Raw genomic sequence first — 14,406 nt, 5'->3', positions numbered from 1 at the left:
CTTCTGGAGTCACAAATACACTTTCTAACACTCAAGGTCTGAGTGAAGACGTGACTGCCAAGGTGTTTGAGCTAACTTTTTGTTTGTGAGTTGAGAGAAGGAATAATTTAGGTGCACTGCTGTAAATAAGAGCGCATGACTAGATTAGACTCAGAGTGACCATTTCCATTGCAATCTTTGAACACAATCAGAACTTTCTTTTCTCCAGTTGAAACTAGATTACACCGGAAAGTTTTTGTCAATTTACTCAATCTACAATATTGGAAAATATTTAAAAAGGTTGTAGAACTACTCTTTTTCTAACCGGAACCATGTCATTCATTAGACCAATAGAACCTCCACATGTACTACAGGCAGCGCTTATTCTCCACTGGTCTTGTAAGATGGAGTGACTTAAAAGAGGAGAAAGACGGAATGAAAAAATAAAGACCCAAATAAAAGAAAAACAGACTTCAAACAATAAACACTGCAGTCCCACTATTTGGATAGTGCCATGTAGATGATATACAGATGGCCATAATATTAACAAACTATGTTGCTTGCTAAGGTTATGGTTAGAATAAGGGTTAGGTTTAAAGTTTAGGATGGTCAGGGTTCGTAGATATTTTAAATGTTGAGTTATTGAACATCTACTTGGGACTATCCAAATAAAGTGTGACCAACACTGCTACAGATGGCAATATCCTCTATAATTTCTTACCATGTACAGTGTGCATTAGGTTGCAGCAGCTGGTTGGATTTGCATCTTGTTGCGGTCCTCTGTAGCTCAGTTGGTAGCACACAACACTTGCAATCCCACAATTTCTGTGACCACCCATATGTAAAATATATGCATGCATGACTAGGTCACTATGGTTAAAATTCTGCACTAAACTGCATGTTATATCCATGCAATCTGAACACACTAAGGAAAATTATTCAATACTGCACACCGTAGCAAAATGCTTTGCAATGAAAGCAAGTGTGTCTTGTTGGACAAGTTCAGGTAGTCCATCCCGGTTTGTCCGTCTATCTAGTGTATATGACCCAGTTCTCTCATGTCAAAATTAATTTCATTTACATAGGCTTCAGATTCAGAAGAACGCTTCCAAGACAAAGAGACCAACAGAAACAAAACCTAGCCAATATCAGATCAGAATAAAGAAAGCAGAAGCAGTACATTGTTGACATTTAATTAGGTAATTAGATGCATTATGTAGACCTCCCGCGGCACAAAACTTTACAAATGGAAAAGGCCAAATTAAATACATTCACTACCATGTCCCCTGAATTTCAGATGATCAGAAACATTTAAAATAATTTTCTTCTAGAAACTTAACAGTACATTTCATAAATCATGACCACACTGTACAGTTTCTTGTAAAGACTACTTCTCCGCTGTCCTTTGCCCACAGTGCAGATATCATAGAACAATGGTTCGCTACAAGATTGGTGTTGCATTATGGAGTTTTAACAGGTTTTCTATTCAATATAAGGCAGAGGTTGTAGACAGATCTTAAGACATTGGTCATACTCAACACTCCTCTCTTACAGTTTATTTGACTGCATAAACTGTCATTGATGGGAAATGTGGACTTCATCAGTCCCATTATGGCCATGACTTTATGTCCTGTCAGTCACTCACAACTGAAACGGACATGAGTACTCATATCTCTACTCAGTTATGGGGTTCAGGAGAGTTCAGTTGGCCATCTATCTGCTGGTGAGTCAGTATTTCTGTATTGCCCCTGGGGAAGTGTGTGGATAGTAAACAACACATGTAAACAAACGATATCACCCAGAGCCATGCACACTCTTTGGGTGAGCACTAAACCAATCACTAAGGTTCTCACATCCCCCTGAAGGCTTTCACAATAAAAATAGACCATCAAGGCTAAGCTCTTCATAAAAAAATATTCCATCCATCTTAGCTGTAAGCATGTCGATATATAAAAATAGGCAGAATGGCTGAGGTTGAATGACAAGGTAAGATACACACGCATTCTTTATTGTCCCACAAGCATGCAGACATGCACACAATAACATGAAGGCACTTTGGTGCTCCAGCACGGAACTGTCCGACCCGCTTGCTGCTGGGGAGTGCTGTTGTCTACATCAGTACAGTATCGCGGCAGGGAATAATCACCCCACCACAGTTCAATAGAACAAACATGCATTAGGACCTTTAGCACATTGTGTGGTTCAACTAAAACAGATCTTAAAGTCATTGCAAACCAATCAAGCCCTTCATCTGACCCAGGGATGGGCAACTCCAGTCCTCAGGGGCCAGAGTAGTCTCACCCCCCATCCCTAGCAAGCACAGCGGATTAAATAAATTGCATTCTAATTCTTGCATGATTAGCCGTTTAGTGGAGTCAGGTGTGTTAGCTGGTGCAAGTGAGAGACCAACTCAGGCCCCCGAGGACCATCCCTGTTCTACCCTCTGTTGATCAGTGTCCCTATAGTAAATCCTAAGACTACGGAGTGGTTCCTAACTGGTGCCTGTGTGGAGCCAGAAGGCATGGTGGTGCTCGTTAGCACCCAGAAGCAGAGCCCCAAGTCTGGCAAAGAGGTAGATGACAGAGTGGAGGTACAGTATGTCATGTGGGGGTACTGTATAGGTACAGTAAGGCAGTGTAGTGCTGAGTGAGTAGGTAGGGAGGCAGCTGTGACGGTAAACAGGCCCAGTCAGGTGTGGCCTGGTCTGGGCTAGGGTGGTGCTGGGTGTCTGTTGACCTGATGCCCCTGTTCAGCAGGATACAACCTGCAGCAGAACACAGTCCCAGAGATCCACAGGAATAAGGCAGACAGACAGGCAGGCTACTGGGGTGGTGGACTGCAGGGTGGGGTGAGCAGTGCGTGACAGAGACTGGAAGGGTGTAGCACCATCTGTGACTGTTTTTCAGTGCGGTTTCGCTCTGGGGACATCCGCTGGGGAAGAGCGGATTGACTGAGTGAGAGCGTATGGAGAATGGAGAGTGTGGGAAAAACAGTGACAGCTCCAAACACTCCAACAGCCACATCCCTTCAGTTGAAAGATCCTGCAGGGATCTGCCCAGCTTGAGCTTGGAAGAAATCAGCCACCACAAAGGCATTCACACCTGTGTGTGTGCGCGGGTCGACATGTGCATATGACTGTGTGTTTGTGTTAATTTGCATGGGAGTGAGTGTGAAATACCTGTGTGGACAAGATCATCAGAGTGTTAATAAGATGCAGAGGGAGGGGGAAAAATTAGGATGGGCACAGGTGCCAAGGGTGTCAGTAATCTCTTAATGAACGCCATGGCAGGAAGGGACACATTTTTGGAGAACACACTGACAGGATCTCTTTCGCCAGCTAATGGAAAACCATAGAGTTATGAACAGCTGGAAGAGGACATGATCTGGGGAAAATATCTATGAATACAAAGGAAAACAAAAAAAATTGGGCAAGGCAACAGACCAGAGGAACGAGCCTACTCGACTGGAATAACAAAATACAGGTCCAACACCTGCCATAAGGGAATCATGCCAATTAAATGCTTTGAAAATATTAATCTCAACAACCAAGCAGCCCTCTAAGCATCTATCAAGAGAAGATAGAGGGACTAGTCTATCAACAACATGGTGGTGGTAGCTGGCTTTACTGAGGTCATTGTTTCTTGATAATGTCTTTAGGAGATCAAAATTACAAGCTATGATCGTGTCACTTTCTACAAATCAATTATTCTGTGGATAGAATGTCTATAATTGGATGCAGGTAGGTCAGGGTGCTGGTCTATTGAGCGATTGGAGCAGAGCCCTCGTCCTCCTCATCCTGAATCAGTAAGGTAAAAAGGTGGCACGCAGGGAGCACATGTCGAAATTCTTCATCTTCACTCTTCATCTCTGTTTAAAACCCTCCATCTCATTCGGCATCGGCAGCACTGGTTCCCCGTACTTGACCTTGTTTGCGAAGCTGAGGTAGAGAAAAGGGGATAGGCAGCGAGAGAAAGAAATAAACAGACATTTACTACATCTCTACAGAGACCAAACAAGTGGAGGCAGGTTCTGTGAGAGCATGCGTCAACAAGTGGAATTCTGCGAGAAGAAAGGCTGCTTGTTACTGTGAAAGAAACTGGGATGGATGTGGCTCAGAAATTCCAGCATTCTGTTCACCGAGAAGCAATCAACATTTAGAATCTTCAAACTTTCTTTTTTTTAAAGAATGTGTAAAAATGGTTCTTATTGAGCCCTTGTTTATCTTGTAGGTAGATAAAGGCATTGCTTTCAGGTCCTCACACCCTAAGGCTGATGACTTTAGAAAGTCAATTAGTGGCTGAATTTGATAGCAGAATACCTTAATGGAAGAGTTCAACCGCACCATGCTAGCCCTAAACAGAGGACTAGAAATCTGATATAATGACATGAGGATTCTACCTTCCACTTCTCCCTCCCTCCTCAATCTCAGTACAGGCTCCTTTTCAACTGCAGAATTCCATTTGTATGTTAATTAGGCAGAGGAAGCCATCTTGAGGGTTTTTTCTCCCCCACCACCACCCGTGTTAGCACACAAGCAGACAGGCCTATTGGTGCATCATCTCCAAAACATGGTATTTCTCACTCACAAAGTGTAGTCCAACCACAACACTTTTGGTTTAAGACCCTGATACATAAATTACTACTCAACCTCATTTCACCTGAACTGAAGCACATGTTCAAAGTCTATACATAAATAAGGCGATAAAGCTCTCTAGGACACGGAGTTTAACCGTCTACAGGAGCTGGGGGTGTTGAACTGGTAAAAGAGCAGAAACTGCACTTGTCGTTATAAATGGTATTAAGACTCCAACCCATGGGTGCCGCCCTGTGGAGCCCTACAGTACTGGCACAGTGTAACCCTGGCGACCCCTCAGCTCAGAAGCCCAGGCCAAGCACTCCTCCATGCCGTGGGCCTCTGATGGCACTAGTCGGTTTACATAGTCCAGGGGAAAATGAGAAACACATGTAGGATTGGGCGAGATGTAGTGGGAAGAAGCAGAGCTCCAAATGATCAGCTTTGGTGCCAGGCCAGGAATGCTTGAGACCGCCCCACTTCGGCCAGTCAGGCCCAGATTCCTCCATGTACGGCCAAAATCGCTCAGATTGATATTCCGAGTGGGGCCAACAGGGTGTGATTGGTAAGGCCTTACTGAGAATGTGATACAAACAGAAGTCTGCAGTGCCAGATGAGCGTTTTTGTTATGCATATTCTGTATGGCCTTTCTTTGGACTATAGATACAAGGCCAGAAACCAGTGCTAACTTTTTGTTAGTTGGGCTTTACCTGGCTGCCATAGCCTTTTTAAAACCTGCTCTCTCGACTTGGCTCTGAAAACAGGCTGAACAGATGTCTGCCCTCACATGGGGAGATTGAGGACACACACACACACACACACACACACACACACACACACACACACACACACACACACACACACACACACACACACAGCTTTTCGCTATGTCAGCAATACACTTAACGATCTGGCAAATTCTTCATTTCTCTGAGATCTGGTGTTATTGATTAACTAATACAAGTCTGAGTTATGGAAGTTCACGTGACAAGAACACACAGACACCCACACAAACCAGACCATAAATCCTTGTTACGACACCACTGTATATGGAGTGAAAGCAGTGTAAACATGCAGCAATACCAAGAGAACCCAGTGGGAGAAGACAGACAAGGAATCCATGAGAGATAGTGGAGGTGTTACTAACATGTCTGCTATTGGCCCGACTCTAGTTGCACTTACACAGCCTTCCGCAGACCTACACCTGGAGCAGCTACTCGTCTGAAGCCTTCGTGCCTCGAACAGAGCCCTTCCTACGCATCTAGATGTAAAATGATAGAATCAGGAGGCCTGTAAGGGCAGAGGTAGAGATTGGGGGAAAGGGAGGGAGGGTTCCCACACAAGTTACCCATCTAAATGTCTGACTTTTTAATGACTTCAAGGATGAAGGTTGTGTATTATAATGAACAATCACAATGGACCAAGACTAGGCTGTCTATTCCAAAATGTAGGCTCGACTGTAAAAGGAGTGACAGGCTATACAGTGCATTCAGAAAGTATTCAGACCCCTTGACTTTTCTGCATTGTTACTTTACAGCTTTATTCTAAAATTGAAAACATTGTGTGTCCCCCAAATCTACACACAATACCCCATAATGACGAAGAGAATTTTAAAGAAAATGGAAACTGAAATATCACATTTACTTAATTATTCAGACCTTATACTCAGTACTTTGTTGAATCACCTATGGCAGCGATTACAGTCTTCTTGGGTATGAAGCTACAAGCTTGGCACACCTGTATTTGGGGAGTTTCTCCCATTCTTCTCTGCAGATCCTCTAAAGCTCTGCCAGGTTGGATGGGGAGCGTCGCAACAGCTATTTTTCAGCGTCCCTGCCGCTGAAAAACATCCCCACAGCAAGATGCTGCCACCCCACTTCACCATAGGGATGGTGCCAGGTGCCAACAACATTTAATTAATTCATTTTAGAATAAGGCTGTAACGTAACAAAATGTGGGAAAATTCGAGGGGTCTGAATACTTTCTGAATGCACTGTATGCGATTACAATTCTCTCACAGTTGAGATGGATTTCTTTGAAAATATCACACATTTCCCTGACTTTTCCAGAATAAACAATGTGTGGGAACCCTGGGAGGGGGAGACAGACAGGCTGGAGAAGGGGATAGGGGCAGGAATGTAGAATTCCACCCCCATATCCCTTTGGACAGCATTGTGAGTACACATGGTCGAATCAAACAAACACGGTAAAAAGAAAAGTGAACCCTCTACTGATAAGAAGAATAGGACTGATGTTCCTTTCAATATAATTTAGCAAAATTATGACAAGCAGTAAATAAAGTCACATAAGATGGGAAAAATGACAATGTCATAAAATCATACACGTTTTAGTTTGTCATAAAACACAAAAAGCTGATTTATTTACATTAAATTATAAGAGGGGATCATTGATTTAACAGATTGAAATAAATTAACAGGGTGTTTAGCTCAGATTTTCTATTAAAAAGTCAAAATAATAATCAGAATTCTAGGAAAATGATCTAGGGAGGGATACGAATTTAGAGTAAATGTTGTGTGTCTCAGCACCACTAATGAACAGACCAACCAGCATCACTTCCAGAGATCCTGATGACTCTTCCAATGAGCTTCCTAACATTACCACCATCTCTGAGGGATGACACCACAGACAGGCTAAGACAGCCTGCTATCCAACCATGGCCAGGAGCCACAAGGCAAACACCAGACCGACACTGCCAAGCACATAGGGCAGCACTGCAGTGATCTGCCGCCATGACAACGCTTAAAAACGGCACACTCGCTCTAATGGTTTTGGAGGTTTAGTGTAGTAAGCATTGAACCTTTCTCCCATTTGTAATCCACTATGTTCCTTTTACATACCTCCTCCAGCTCCTTCTGGGTCTCCGCCTCCATCCGCCTGATGTCCTCCATAGTCAGCTCCACCCACTTGTCAATCCAACAGAACAGCTGGCGATGGAAGTTCGTGAAGATGCGCTTCTCTTGCTGGAGGAGAAAACATGGATAGAGGCATACAGAGGTAAAGAAAAGGGTACGAGGAATCATGTGTCAGATAGTGACAGAATAAAAAAGGAAGGTACACATCTTGGTCAGATGCTATACAGTCTAGTCCTGGATATCAAAAGACTGAGCATAAACCATATAACCCAGGTGTTTGAGGTGTACCTACAGATTCATTTACAGTGCTGCTTGGATTATATTCACTCTTGGTGACTCAGTAGGCACGTTTCCTTTGACCCAGGTTTATTTTACAAAAGCAATGTTGCAAAATAAACAATGTGACATGTGGAATGGCGACACAGCTATAGGAGAAATGTTCTAAAGATGAATAAAAATTGCATCATTCGACAGAGGTGGATTGTTCTTTATTGCGAAAAATGACTGTTGTTTTTGAATAAATTATGATTGCCGAATAATTAAGAAGGTACGTGATGTCACAGAACTATAAAGTCCCCTCCAAATGTAATTCTAAATACCAACTGATTGCTAAATGTATTTTTCGACTATAAAACTAAATGTCTTGACTTTCAAGAATGCATTAATGGCGACACCTTGCTTTTCTGGATGCAAGTTACACTCCTGTAGCCTAGATATGGTATAAGTTTCAACAGGACACGGACTTCGACTAGAAGTTGGCACATATTCGAATAATTATAGCAAACAGTCAATTCTTGCATTCTATCCATGCTGGCTTTTGCGGGCTACCTTCGACATGAAGATCGGTGGGAAGGCATGCGCGATTTGCCTAAATGGATCATGGAAACACTTCAAACCAGTTCATTTTTATTCAATACTGTTTTTGCAGCTTAAATATACTTAACAAAATAATTAAAACCGCAACATGGGATAATTTAAACTATTTTACTGAGTTACAGTTCATAAGGGAATCAGTCAAATGAAATAAATTTATTAGGCCCTAATCTCTGGATTTCACATGACTGGGTAGAGGCGCAGCCATGGGTGGGCATAGGCCCTCCCACTGGGGAGCCAGGCCCAGCCAGTCAGTTTTTCCACCAGAAAAGGGCTTGATTACAGACAGAAATACTCCGCTTCATCAGCTGTCGAGGAGGATCCCGCAGGTGAAGAAGCCAGATGTGGAGGTCCTGGGCTGGCGTGGTTACACGTGGTCAGTCTGGAGTTGTGAGGCCGGTTGGACCTACTGCCAAATTCTCTAAAATGACGGAGGCTGCTTATGGTAGAGAAATTAACATTCAAATCTCTGGCAACAGCTCTGGGGGACATTCCTGCAGTCAGCATGCCAATTGTACGCTCCTTCAAAACTTGAGACATCTGTGGCATTGTGTTCTGTGACAAAACTGCACATTTTAGAATGGCCTTTTATTGTCCCCAGCACAAGGTGCACCTGTGTAATGATCATGCTGTTTAATCAGTTTATTGATATGCCCCACCTGTAAGGTGGATGGATTATAACACATTGTGCACAACATTTGAGAGAAATAAGCTTTTTATGCATATTTTCTATCACAACTTTAATGTCGACAACAAATTATTGGACAAGTTAATGGAAGCATAGCTAGTGTCTGTTAACCTGAAGAGAAAAAAACATGTCCTAACCTTGTGAATAAAGCTCTCCACCTTGTTCTGCAGGCCCCACCACTTGAACTTGACAGTGACCAGTTTGTAGGCACACATCCTCGGGCAGTCAGCCTTACTAACCAGCTCCTTCTGTTAGTAGCAACACAACAGGAGAACAGACACTGAGAAAACAATGCAAGAAGACACACTAAATAATTTATGTTGACAAGATATTACAAAAAAAACATAATATGCAAATAAGCAAAGTTTATGCAAACTTCCCAATAATGGAACTCTCAAAGAGAAGAAAGCAGAGTGTGATTTGAGAACGCAGAAAAATTAAACCGGGTTGGACAAATCTCTGCGGTATTCCAACCATTAAAATGTCATTAATACATCATGTTTTGGAAACGAAGCTTAGTAAAATAATTATCGATATGAGAATATGCAGTAGACAGATAAGTCTTCTAATCTACAAAACAGTTTTAAATCCATCTGCAGCTTGCACTCGGTCTCCCTGAGAGGAAGAGGAGAGAGAGCAAAGTGGATAAACTCCAGATGAAGGGACCATTTCTCTCGCTCCACCCTGACAGCGACACTGTTCCAGACAGGCATGCCTTTGTGGCCGGGGAAGGCAGATAAAACGCTGCTCGCATCACACAGCGATAACGGCATCTCAGCACAAAGCCGGTTCCATTATTAACACCCAAGACCTGCTTGCCCCCAGAACACACACGCGCACACCACTCCCAGAACACCAGTTTAATTAATCACTTCATTCTTGCGCTGCACACAGAGAGAAATGCCACAGACCTGCCGCAATCACACCCATTCCACCACCGTTTGATGCTCCCATCACAGAGGAGAGAGAGGGGGATGGTGGGAATGAAAAACATTCTAAATTTGCGTAGGGTTTAGCTAGAAAAGTTGTCACCGCTAAAGGAGAACTTCACATAAAACGGAAACCACATCAAAACATTTACGGTGACATTTCTTCTCTCCCGTCGCCCTGCTCAAAGGACCAGGAGTTTTCAGAAATACAAAGTGTGCCAATACGGAAGCATGTGTGCACGCAGAGATAGAAGAGTTCTACTGCTCTGAGAAGCTGGCACAAATAGTGTTCTCTGTTGTAACTTTAATTAAGATTCTCTCCTTTTTTCCTCTCCAAAAAGTGTTTCCATGTCCAAGGTGAGGGGGGGGGGATCTAAACGAAAAGTTGCTTTAGACTTTATAAAGCTGTTTAGCAGTCTCATCTGTGCAAGTTGTCGCAGAGGAGAAAAAACTTTTCCACGTTGAACTATACTGAACAAAAATATAAATTCGCAACACCTAACAATTTCAACAATTTTACTGAGTTACAGTTTATTAGGAAATCTGTCAATTGAAATAAATTAATATGGATTTCAGATGACTGGGCAGGGGCTAAGCCTGGGAGGGCATAGGCCCACTCACTTGGGAGCCAGGCCCACTCAATTGGGAGCCAGGCCCAGCCAGTCAGAATTAGTTTATCCCCCACAAAAAGGGCTTTAAAACAGAAAAAGATTCCTCAGTTTCATAAGCTGTCCGGGTGGCTGTCTCAGAAGATTCCACAGGTGAAGAAGCCAGATTTTTTGGTCCTGGGTAGGCGTGGTTACAAGTGTTCTGCAGTTGTGAGGCTGGTAAGACGTACAGTCAAATTCTCCAAAAACAACATTGGTGGCAGCTTATGGTAGAAAAATCAACATTCAATTATCTGTCAACAGCTCTGGTGAACATTCCTGCAACCTGCATGCCAATTGCACACTCAAAACCTGAGACACTTGTGACATTGTGTTGTGTGACAAAACTGCACATTTTAGAGTGGGCTTTTGTCCCCAGCACAAGGTGCACCTCTATAATGAGCGTGCCGTTAGATCAGCTTCTTGATATGCCACACCTGTCAGGTGGATGGATTATGTTGGCAAATTTGAAATGCTCATTAAAAGGGATGTAAACAGATTTGTGCACAAGATTTGAGAGAATTAGGCTTTTTATGCATATAGAACATGGGATCTTTTATTTAAGCTCAAACATGGGACCAACCCTTTACATGTTGCGTTTATATTTTGTTAAGTATATAAGGGATGTAAACCATTGCTGGGTGGAGATCTAACTAGTTTGACATCATGGGCCGGTTTGCAGAGCTGTAGAAGAAGGGTTTGATGGGAAAACGGTATCTCTGGATGAGCTGTTTTCATCACCTCTCACTTTTTTACAAACAACTATCCTCGCAGACTAATTTTAAAAAACAGAGCCGTTCCTAGCTCAAACTAAGAGAGATGACACACTTAGTACATTCCAGGGCAGATAGCCACGTACAAACACACACTCCTGGATGGCTGAGAGCGTGTGAGCAGGGCTGAGACAGGAGGGGCTAATCTGACCTGATCACTTGCAATTTCTATTACGCCCAATTAGAGCAGAGAGAGGTGATTTGTCTTCATCAAACTGCAGTCTCCCTCCCTCCTTGGTGTTCCAGTGAGAGGTATACCTTCCAGTTGGGTCCCAGGGGTCCTCTACCAGTCTTAGCTGACTTGAACAGAGCAGGGTCCTCATCTGCCTTGTAGTCCTGGAGAGGGAAGAGAAGGATGACAATTAACACTTTAATAATCAAAACACAGAACAAATCATTTCAACACATATGTATTCCACATTAGCAGACTTGCCAACCTTAAACCTTTTTAAAAGTACCACTTCAGCATGGTGGTGTCACCCCCAGCCCTGCGCAACACCCACACTGCTCAAATCATTAGGCAAATGCATATTTTTTAGCTTAATAATGTTGCCTCAGTAGGAATGGCAGACTATGGACTTATGGGTACTTGGTAATTGGCTGCTCTTCAGTAGCTAACTAGAAATGCATTTAAATGTAAAATCAGGGCTCTCCCTAGGATGTTCTGACAAGGTGGTGCTGATGTAGGCCTAAGGTTGGGTGGGGGGTGGGGGTCAGTCAACTTCCCCCTATGGAAGCTGAAGTGTTTCGCCTTTTCGGAAAACCTGTAACGGCCATTTCCTGAAATATTGAGTTAAATTACATCAAACAACGTAGCGAACACATAAAATTCTTAATAAAAAAACAAAATAAACGTTTGTGGATAGTTTAGTGAAAATTTAAAGTGGCTTAATTCTGTTTGGGGAGAATATTCTGAATAATTCTATTACTGGATGAAATGCAAAAGTCTAGTTAACTGTAGGCTATTTGACATATGAAATAAATGAAATAGGCTAATATGAACTTGTTTCAGATCTCCATCTCTGACCTAATCCATCAAGTTAGGTCTGACTACTATCAGTCATTCAACATAGGGCTGGGCGATAGATCAAATTAATCCGAATGCATGTTTTGCGTGATATTCCAAATGCCTGTATCACAATAATCAACGTTTTAATGAGCATTTATGGCCACTTGTTCTCAAGATGTATTTTTGGTCTCGTCTCTTTAGCTCCTCTGTGCACCTTCCCACTTACACCAGAGATCTGTATATAATGACAAGATGCTCATGTCTCTGCCCTAACAATCGGAGCCGTTGTCTCAAAGGAGTGAAGGCAGGCGACAAGCGTCGGGTCCAAAATAAGCCCATAGAAACACATTGGCCTTATTTTGGACAGATTTTAGCGAGTGAAACATCTCGCTTTGCCTATTCCTCTATGGTTTACACACACACACACACACACACCAAGACCCTCTCCCTGCCTCTCACGCCAACAAAGTTGAGAGATCACCTCTTCCTCTCTGACAAGCGGTTTCAACTCGCTATTTTTGTTTGAGCTTTGGTCCACCAGAATCAGTCATATGGACAAACACATTGAGACATTATTTTACTGTAATAGAGAACCTTTCTAACGATACCCTTTTTGTCTCAACTACTCAAATTACGCACAGAGCAGACAACTAAACCGAGTGTATCAACGAACATTGATTCTGTAAAATGAATGCTCAGGTTTGTCACACGCGGCATTGGTACCGCTAGCAACAGACTGTTATACTAGCTGTCTAGTTTGTGTTTTATAAAAAGTGCAATAAGCATAAAACACAATTATATGAAAGAATTGGCAACACGTTCGCATTCTAAGAAATAAGGTAGGCCACTTAATTTCAACATCTGAACATGCTTTTCAAAGAGAAGGGTGTGTTCATAATTCAACGGTTCAACCTTGTTAGCTACCAAATAAGATAGCTAAACTAAAACTATAAAGATAAACTAGCTTGTGGGCTTGAGCGATCGTTGATGATACCAGTGTTAATTTTCTATAGCCTAATGCCTGCTGTAAGAAGTTGGGCATTATTAGTGAATGTGCATTATGCATGGTTCTAGTTGCATGTGTAAAAAAAGGGCATTTTCATGGACTTGATAGCCAGATCAGTGATTGCATTTTTTTTTATATAAAGGGTTGGCCATTTGGATAATCTCAAATATATTTTGATTGGTTTAACACTTTTGGTTACTACATGATTCCATATCTGCATTTTCATAGTTTGTCTTCACAATTATTCTACAATGTAGAAAATAGTAAAAAAGACAAGAAAAACCCTGGAATGAGTAGATGTCCAAACTTGTGACTGGTACTGTGTGTGTGTATGTATATTCTGATTAACAAATGTGATTATTTGTTGGTCGTATGAAAGGCTTATATTTAGCCTAGGTATAACTTCACAAGCCCGAAATTCATTAGATCATTGCTGACTGTTTGTAATGCAGTGTATTTGAACTTCAATTGTACAACATCGCTTATTTCGAGAACACAATGTATCTCGATAATCTTTGTTATTTGCCCACAAGTTTGGGGAAAAAAGGAAATGTGATTTTTCGGTCATATCGCCCACCCTTAAACAAACATTGCTTGTTGTCATTGGTAAACTGAGTACTATTACATTATTAGAAGCCTACTATTGACATACAGGTAAAGTTCCCCCCATCTCAGCTCGCTGGGCACCATAGCAGCACCCACCTGTAGCACGCGCTCCAGCAGGTATCTCTCTGGTCAACCCCAAAACCAATTCCTCATTTGGCTGCCTCTCCTTCCAGTTTTCTGCTGCCAATGACTGGAATGAACTACAAAAATCTCTGAAAATGGAAACACTTATCTCCCTCACTAGCTTTAAGCACCAGCTGTCAGAGCAGCTCACAGATTACTGCACATAGCCCATCTATAATTTATCCCAAACAACTACCTCTTCCCCTACTGTATTTATTTAGCTCCTTTGCACCCCCATTATTTCTATTTCTATTTTGCACATTCTTCCACTGCAAATCTACCATTCCAGTGTTTCACTTTCTATATTGTATTTACTTCGCCACCAAT

General features: G+C 42.4%; 1 protein-coding gene across 3 annotated transcripts in view; it reads right to left on the bottom strand.

Moving 5' to 3' along the window:
- Window positions 1–1,158: 1,158 nt before the first annotated feature.
- The window catches only part of LOC124034309 (phosphatidylinositol transfer protein beta isoform-like), a 48,347-nt gene continuing 35,099 nt past the window's right edge, over window positions 1,159–14,406 (bottom strand). For 2 of the 3 annotated variants that reach the window (XM_046347319.1, XM_046347321.1), the window contains exons 8-11: window positions 11,594–11,671; window positions 9,124–9,234; window positions 7,411–7,533; window positions 1,159–3,916 (exon numbers count right to left, since the gene is read on the bottom strand). In XM_046347319.1, the coding sequence (XP_046203275.1) occupies window positions 3,866–3,916; window positions 7,411–7,533; window positions 9,124–9,234; window positions 11,594–11,671 (363 nt within the window). In that variant the 3' untranslated portion in view covers window positions 1,159–3,865. Of the gene's footprint in view, window positions 3,917–5,734; window positions 5,814–7,410; window positions 7,534–9,123; window positions 9,235–11,593; window positions 11,672–14,406 lie in introns of all 3 variants that reach the window. The other variant, XM_046347320.1, reaches the window with a different exon arrangement.

The sequence above is a fragment of the Oncorhynchus gorbuscha genome, linkage group LG04, assembly GCF_021184085.1.
Source record: "Oncorhynchus gorbuscha isolate QuinsamMale2020 ecotype Even-year linkage group LG04, OgorEven_v1.0, whole genome shotgun sequence".
NCBI lineage: Eukaryota > Metazoa > Chordata > Actinopteri > Salmoniformes > Salmonidae > Oncorhynchus > Oncorhynchus gorbuscha.
Note: the sequence above shows the minus strand (reverse complement) of the source record. Positions and strands in the feature narration are given on the sequence as shown.